This window comes from Cupressus sempervirens, chromosome 4 (genome assembly GCF_028749045.1).
Source record: "Cupressus sempervirens isolate cs-2001-9-10 chromosome 4, ASM2874904v1, whole genome shotgun sequence".
Classification (NCBI taxonomy): domain Eukaryota; kingdom Viridiplantae; phylum Streptophyta; class Pinopsida; order Cupressales; family Cupressaceae; genus Cupressus; species Cupressus sempervirens.
Window position 1 is genome coordinate 392,089,082 of NC_143121.1, and position 8,669 is coordinate 392,097,750.

The 8,669-nt window shown below is 35.8% G+C and overlaps 1 protein-coding gene across 1 annotated transcript; it reads left to right on the forward strand.

The window, feature by feature from the left end:
* The first annotated feature begins 2,829 nt into the window (after window positions 1-2,829).
* LOC149561698 (uncharacterized) lies at window positions 2,830-4,805 on the forward strand. Its single transcript, XM_089827887.1, has 2 exons — window positions 2,830-3,273; window positions 4,752-4,805. Exons 1-2 carry the CDS (start codon window positions 2,830-2,832, stop codon window positions 4,803-4,805), a joined length of 498 nt encoding a protein of 165 aa, XP_089684013.1.
* The last annotated feature ends 3,864 nt before the right edge of the window (window positions 4,806-8,669 follow it).

Below are 8,669 nucleotides of genomic sequence, written 5' to 3' on the forward strand. Positions count from 1 at the left end.
ACGTAGGCAATATCGAGCAAAGAATCCGAAATTGAAGGCATATAGGAATAGAGTGTGGGATGAGATCGAGCATTTCGATGCTTTTTCTTTATTTGCTATTCCTCGTGAACAAAACTCTAAGGCATATTGTCTTGTAGTCTCTGTGTCTCTACTTATCCCTCATCCTGAGTTCAATAGAGATGTTTATATAGTAGAGATGATTCATAGACCCAGTGTGCCTGATAATGATCGACACTAGCAAGTTTTTGATGATGATGGGCAAATAATTGCATTTCTTGAGGGAGGCATCCATTTTTAGACCTAAAATTTGAAGGATCATGCAATCATAATGGAAAACAAGAAGATGATCCTGAGGTTATTCAATTGGAAGGTAATGTTATCCTGAGAGGATTAGTCACCCTAGAGAGTCTTTTTAATAAAGAAGACAAAAGGAAAGAGAAAGTTGAGGACACTAAACCTTCTAATTGTTCAGGTTATGAGAAAGTAAATATTGGTTCTCAGGGAAATCCAAGGATGGTTCTAATAGGGAAAGATTTGACATCTCAAGAGAGAGAAGAGTTTACAAGGTTATTGAATGCTTACCAAGACATTTTTGCTTGGGGTTATGAAGATCTAAAGGAATTCATGGATGGGAAATTTAAACATCAGATTCCCTTGAAACCTGGTTCAACTCCCTTTCGGCAAAAGCAAAGACAATTCAATCCCAAGGTGGCAGACGCTATTTTCAATGAGGTTGATAAGATGCTTAAAGCAAAGATTATCTATCCCATTCACCACTCAACATGGGTAGCTAATATTGTTCCTATTAGGAAGAAGAATGGTGAGATAAGAATATGTGTTGACTTCCGCAATTTGAATCAGGCGTCACTCAAGGATAATTATGGACTCCCTGTCATGGATCATATTTTGCAGTTGGTATCTGGCTTTGAACTCATGTCAATGTTAGATGGCTTCTCCGGTTATAACCAGATCAGTGTTGCACCTGAAGATCAACATAAAACCACTTTTACCACTCCATGGGGTACGTTGTTTCCATTCCTATGCCTTCGTCCTGTCTGGCCCGACCCGGAACCTTTATGTGTATTGTGAAGGTTACCCCTATTCAGAGGTCACTGTCGATATCCTCATCCCTATCATCCACGGGGTGCCTACAATCGTATGCCTTTTGGTTTGATAAATGCTGGGGCCACCTTCCAAAGGGCCATGGATCATTCATTCGAGGATTTCAAGAATAAGATCATTGTTATGTATCTTGATGATCTTACAGTGTTTTCAAAACAGAGAAGAGATCATGTGCATCATCTAGAAGCAATATTACATCGATGTCAAACTCAAGGCATCTCACTGAATCCTAAGAAGTCTATATTTGGGGTGACAAAAGGAAAACTACTGGGGCATATTGTCTCCAAAGAGGGCATTTGGATAGATCCTGAGCGGGTGAAAGCTATCCAACAGTTGTCACTTCCCATGAGTAAACCAGGAATTAGATCTTTCTTTGGGCAAATAAACTTTTTAAGGAGGTTCATATCAGACTTCTCTGAGATAACAAAGTCAATTGTGGATATGATGAAAGGGAATACTAATTTTAAGTGGACAAAAGAAGGTAAGGCTTCTTTTGAACAAATCAAGACTGAAATTGCTCATGTGCCTACCCTTTCTTATCCAGATTTTTCTAAGGATTTTCATTTGTATTGTTATGCCTTCGAAAACACTTTATCTTCTATACTTACCCAACCTAACAAAGACAATACCGAGGCCCCAATAGCATTCATGAGTATCCCTCTTAAGAAACATGAATTGAAATACTCCTTGATCAAGAAAAATGCTTATGCTCTAGTTAGAGCAGTGAAACAATTCAGGTTTTACGTCCTAAACTCTCACTCCAAGGTGTTTGTCCCTGACTCAACAGTGAAGACTATTCTGACACAACAAGAAATTGGCGTGAACAAAAGGGCCTCCTGGATAGCTAAAGTACAAGAATATGATCTCGATATAAAACCTACAAATCTTTTCAGGGGAAAAGGTTTGTGTAAGGCAATTGCGGAAGGATCTTCTAAGGAAGGGACGAAGGAAGAAATGCCTTTAGTTTTATTCATTAGTAATGTTGATGACTGGTTTTCAAATATTGCCTATTTTCTGACATATGGGGAATGTCCTGCTCATTTATCACCTAAAGAGAAGAGGACCTTAAAATTGAAATCTGAAAAATACATTCTTTGGAATGATGCCTTATACAAGAAAGGGATAGATGGTACTTTTCTGAGATGTGTTGATTCTGAACAAAGAAAGGAGTTGCTTCAGTTATTTCATAATGAAGCATGTGGAGGTCATTACTCCACATCAGTAACAGCTTACAAAATTCTGAGAAATTTTTTTTACTGGCCCGCGATATTCAAAGATGCAGTAGAATGGGTGAAGAAGTGTGATTCTTGTCAGTACTTCAAAGGAAAAGTTTAATTGGTTGCACTGCCCTTGAAACCAGTGGTGATCGAAGAACCCTTTCAACAATGGGGTTTGGATTTCATAGGTCCTATTCATCCTTCATCCTCTGCTGGACACACTCATATTTTGATGGCAACTGACTATTTTACCAAGTGGGTGGAAGCGACCCCAGTAGAACAAACAACTTTAGAAGTGGTGTGCAATTTTATCAAACAAAACATTCTGGTTAGGTTTGGTGTGCCGAATAAAATTGTTACTGACAATGCTACCAACTTCTCTTCTCAAGAGATATCATCATTTTTCTATCAATACGGGATTATTCTCTCTCATTCCTCTAATTATTTTGCACAAGGAAATGGTTAGGCGGAATCAAGCAATAAAAATATTATGACTATTGTACGAAAATTGATAGATGTTAATCAAAGATCCTGGCACAAGCACCTGTACGATGCATTGTGGGCAGATCGTACTACTAAACAAAGAGCAACAGGATTTTCTCCCTTCGAGATCCTGTATGGAACTGAGCCAGCTCTTCCTCTTCCCTTAGAGTTATCCACCTTGAAATTACAGAGTGCCATTGAGAATCTTGAATTCAAAGGTGCTCTTGAGAAACGAATGTTGTATTTGACAAAGTTGGAAGAAGAAAGAGAGATAGTTGTTGATAGAATTCAAGAACATCAATCCCGTGTCAAGAAGTTATTTGATAAAAAGGCTAAGAAGAGGATGTTTCGAGAAGGCGATCTTGTCTTGCTTTGGGATAAGTGCAGAGAGCCAAAAGGATTACATGGAAAATTTGACTCCTTATGGAGAGGCCCGTTCCAGATCAAGGAGGTATACGGAAGGAACTCTTTTATTTTGTCATACCTGAGTGGTACCCCGTTGCCCTTACCTTATAATGGGCAACACCTAAAACATTATCATCAATAGAAGGTGTCCATACACCTTTTTGTATATAGGTCATCCCATTTTTGGTGTGCTCTCGTTAGTTGGTGTTGTTTTAGCCTTTCTTTCTGTTGTCCTGTTTTTGGTTTTTGTTCCCTCTTTTATAATTTGGTCCTTCAATGACTCTATTTCATAGCCCAATGGATAAGGCACTACTTTATTCATTCTAGATTTGAGCTTCATCCTTGTTAGACCTTGTCCCCAGTTAGAGCCGGCTGTTGCCCGGCTATAAAATTCTTTCAATTTTATAAGACTTGGTTAATTTTTATTAAATTGTCCAATTTTAAGCTTTTAATTGGCCATTTTATCACTAAATTTTTGTGAGTCTCCAAACTTCCATGTCCCCAGCTTATTCCCAACTCCGTACAGCGCTTGAGATCATTGAAATCCAGCTTCTGAGCCTCAAGTTATAAAAGGTTAATGATCGCCACCCAAACACGTATTTCTTAACCTTTAACTTCTCAAGAGGTTAATGTTAACCACCAAAAATGTGTTTTTCTTAACCTTCAAGTGAAAGGTTAATGTTAACCACTAAAAATACATTTTTTCTAACCTCTCCAATAGGTTAATGATAGCGATTAAAAACGTGTAATTCTTAACCTCCATGAGACGGTTATTAACCTGCTTGAAAATTTCCAATTATATAAACCATATGTAAATATGGATGTGAATCAAGGTATGCATTGAATTGTATATAAATCATTTGGCATAGTGCATATGCAAACATGGACGATGGTCTATGTTCTGAAGTAAATTAAGCGCAGAATGATAAAGTATGAGGAACACGAGTCCCATGTTCATTTAGATCAATTCTCATACCATTGCCAAGCATAGGGTCTGTTCGAGAGAATCAATCGGCAATCTTAGTGACATCTTGTCAAGAGATAATCAAAACAAAAATGGAGTTCATTCAGCATTCCCTCACCTCCGAGCCTGATAATTAGGTTATAAGTCCACAGTCAAAGGTTTTATAAGTTTGCAAAATTGGTATTTCTAATACCTTGGAGTTAACTGAATACATCTAAAGCCGTATGCAGTAGAAACCATGCTTGAAGTCAAAGAAATGTGAAATGAAGGAGCCGTGAGATTCAGGCTACAATATTGTTAAAATGCAATAACCGTGCGCCACCCCATTCAATGCACTATCAACTCATGATTCAACTTTATTAGAGTTAGTCTGAATCTACAGTTATTATAATGGGCAATCCGTGATATGATGCCTAGTTTTAAATACCTTCTTCCCTCCTCCCAAGTCAAGCCGCACGACCTTCATAAATTGATGACACTATAACACATCTTATCAATATCAAACCCCTCGATAGTTGATGGTCAAAGCTGCACACAAATGAGGATGCGAGTGATGCTAGGATGAGACAGAGGACAGTGCGGGGACTCTGGTGGAGATTGCAAACCCGAGATGAATGATAGTTAAGGGCGGGGTTACGGCTTTGGAGATGGTGAGCAAGAAAAGTGTTTGATACATTGCCTAATCCCACATGGTTTCATGGACTTCGATGATTGCTGGATTTGCTCAGCCAAAACTTTGTATAAAGGCTCTCATCTATTTTCAATAATGCTGCAGTGAGGAACATAAAAGATGCAAGCAACTCCCGAAATCGCCCCTGATTTGTTTGACGGAATGCCAAAAAAAAAAAATGGTGGTGAACATAAACTGAACATACAAGGTGTTGGCAAAACATTTGACAAAATACCCTTTCCTGACCTGTAGCTTTAGAAGTTCCACTCATTAAGTCACCCGAGTTCGAATCAGCATTCTTATTTTCTTTGTAACTCGACATATTTGAGAAAAGGATTGAAAGTCAAACCATGAAGTACAAGTATCAGAGGTCGAATATCAAGGGCCTATCCAACTGTTGTGAAAGATTTGCCACATACACTCCATTGGGAAAATTCTTCTGTGACAAATCTCTTTACCAACAGGTATAAAATCTTTTGAGTGTATAATAGGATGTAATATTAAACGCATATTTCTTGTTGAAACCTGGTGCAAATGCTCTAGGGTGTGCTTGCACAAGTACTTAGGAAAGCCTTCTAACTTTTCCCAATGATCCTTAATCCCCTCTAGGATCTAGTTAGGCTTAGATTTTTAACTAAGGCTCATTCTTACTCTTCTACAAGAATCTTACTCCTTATGCTTCACCTTGAAGGACAAACACCTTTAGATTTCTTCAACTCTTCCTTCTACACTTAGAATATTCCAAGTGCCAACCTCAAACAACTCATGAACTTCATTGTAGGGGTTCTTATTTATCCATTAGCATTGATTTCTCTTACATTTGGATCCATTTTTAGGGATCTCCAAGCCCTTTCCAACCAGGTTCAAGTTCTTTCCTTGTAAAGGCCTAAAATGACCTACTAGTAATTAGGCCTAATTAGAGACCTTTTTACTCTTTTTGCCAAAACTTTCCAAATAAGTTTTAAAACTACCACTATATCCAGATACTCTTTTAGATTTAATGAGATATTTTTCTAGTTTTAGACTCTCAAAGAATCCATGCATAGGTATCCTAATATCTAAGGCTAATAGGACTAATAGGCCTAGTTTATAGGGTTTTGTTGGTTTCTTGCTCACAACTCACCATAATGGATTGGTGAACTGCTAAAAATTTACACACAACTTTTTAAGATCATACCACACATGTACATGTGGTTCTTCTATATTTTATTATCAAACCCTACAAAATTTTCTCATTTCTTCACCTCTAAACCTCTAATTGGGCATTACTAGCTCGCTTAGGGCTTGATATTAAAAATCATTCTCCTACATCCCATGACTCCTACTCCTAGATATTGACAACTAACTAACTCCCTTAACATTTCCATCCAACTCAAGGGTTTTCCCATGGATATATTTCATGGGGGAACCATGACAACACAAACTAGTATGGACTAGACATGTGAACAACCTAGTTACAAAACAATTTTCTAAGGCCTTTAAACTATCTCTAAGCTCAAAGCACAAACAATCAAAAATTCTTGAAACTAATCCTACTATATGAATCCAATGCAAATATTTCTCTTTCAATCCATACAACAACACAAGTTCTCAAAAAATTCAGTATACACACTAAATCTCAATCATAGTCACTATTACTTGCATAAAACTTGTTACAATCTAACTCTCCTCCTTCATATTGAGTATCTAGTATGTATTAGATGCCTTTTCCCAAGATTATAGTCCATCTTAGTGGATTTTCCACTCCTAATGTTTGGGGGATCCAAGGTAATTGAGTTGCATCCAACATTTACAATTAATTGCAAATGTTGTCATGACAACCATTTGACAACATTTGGCATCTTTGCACTTATGCCATGATCCTTGTTTCTAGGACCTCTAACCTCTCTAGATCAATGTATAAACATCATAAATGACCTTAAATAATATTTTTCACCTCTTCTATGTGTTTAGGACACATTTACAACTCAAATCCCTTCTTCTAGCTTCTAAGCCTAAACTTGCTACAACAACTAACAAAGACTAATTAGTGACCTTGGCTCTAACACCAATTCACCTAGTCCACATAGAAAGACCTCCTAAGGTCTAAAATAAGCACACAATAACTAATTTGACTTGGATAATTTTAGATACAAGCCAAAATGTTAATTATAGGGAGGATTTCCTAGATGCTCTTGTAGCATCATTAAAGTGTGCAAAATTAGGGACAGAGAGTCTCTATTATAGGGTTTTGTTCTTCTAATTTGAAAGCCAGTTCTCTTAATTAAGAAAATAAGTTATGATTGTCAAATTTTTTTGTCAATTTATTTGATTATCATATGTCAAAAAAAATTGTAACCTCTCATAGATTTCATTTTTGAAATCAAGTTGAAAATGAGATGTCAACCAGCATGGAAAATAAACTTGAGAGCTATTCAATTATGTGCAATTGTATTTAAGATGAAGTCTTTGACAAGCCCAAAAAAGGTTGATGACTTTTCATTTGGATCTTAGATTGGAAATCTATGGATTAAAAGCCAATTTGTTTAAACTTAAAAAGAATTATATTCTTTAGTGAGTCATGACCTAGTCTCTACTAGATAGTAATAACCTTAGTATAGCTTATATGTCCTAAAATTATTTTGTGTTTAATTTGTAGTATACATAATTAAGGTCTACTCAATAGCATACAGTTATATTTGAAATGAAGTCTTAAGGATACCAAGTAAAGTGTTGATAGCCTTGTAAGAGAAATAATATATTATTAGTGAATAAATAATTTAACAATAGTTTTATAGATTATATTATAAAATGTATATACCGAGAACAAACCCAATACATTTCGTGCATTAGACATTCACAAACTTCAAAGCCACATTTGCAATGATTTCATTCACACTTGTGATGTCAATCTTTCAAAATTTAACATAATATAAGAAAGAGTTTTATTTTTTGGCCAAAAGACAATCGAATCCAATTGATAGATATGCACCCACAACATATCTATTGAAGATTGAGGTACTTGAAAAGCATATTTTGTTAGTTTGTAAATTTTTTCTATGAAAATTGCACTTACAATCTTTTCAAACTGGTTTAATTTTTTTGATGACACATCTTATAAGAATAATGGCTAATATATGTAACCTTATGTTTTCAAGAAGTTTGACAAGGTTGGGGTGTACTAAATCTAGAATTATTTGTTGATCACTTCTTCATCAACTTGTAGTCATTGTATTCTAGGTTCTTGATTCTTTTCCTTGTTTTGAAAATGAAATACTCTATTTAAGATTCCTTATAAGTTTAAGATAGGAAAACATACTTCGAAAGATATACTATTAGGGATGAGCAGATTTCTATTCTCCGAAAGACATATTGTGTTGCATTCCTTTGAAAGACATATTCTTGGGGATAAGTAGATTTCCATTCTCCAAAACACATACAATGTTGCATTCCTCCATGTTTTATTCTTCTTTGTTAGATTTTTGAGCATTTGGAGGTTCATTTTCCTAGAAACATCCCTTTTCTCCATTCTACTTTATTCTTTCTAGTCTAGTGATGCCAATGAGGATAACCATTATAAAAAGATAGTATGAATCATGTAGGAACAAATTTTTCAAATTGAATTACAATGCTCCACCTCTTCTTTCATTTTTGACTCATTTGACATCCCTTATATTGAACCTTCTATGGAGAAGAAATTTCATAATATTTCTCATCAAATTCATACATTTGTTTCATGACTGGCTAGAAATGAAAATGTCAAGATGCATATTTATTAATTATTGATTGAATTAATGTAAGTCACTGTCTTGCCAACAAATAATTCCCC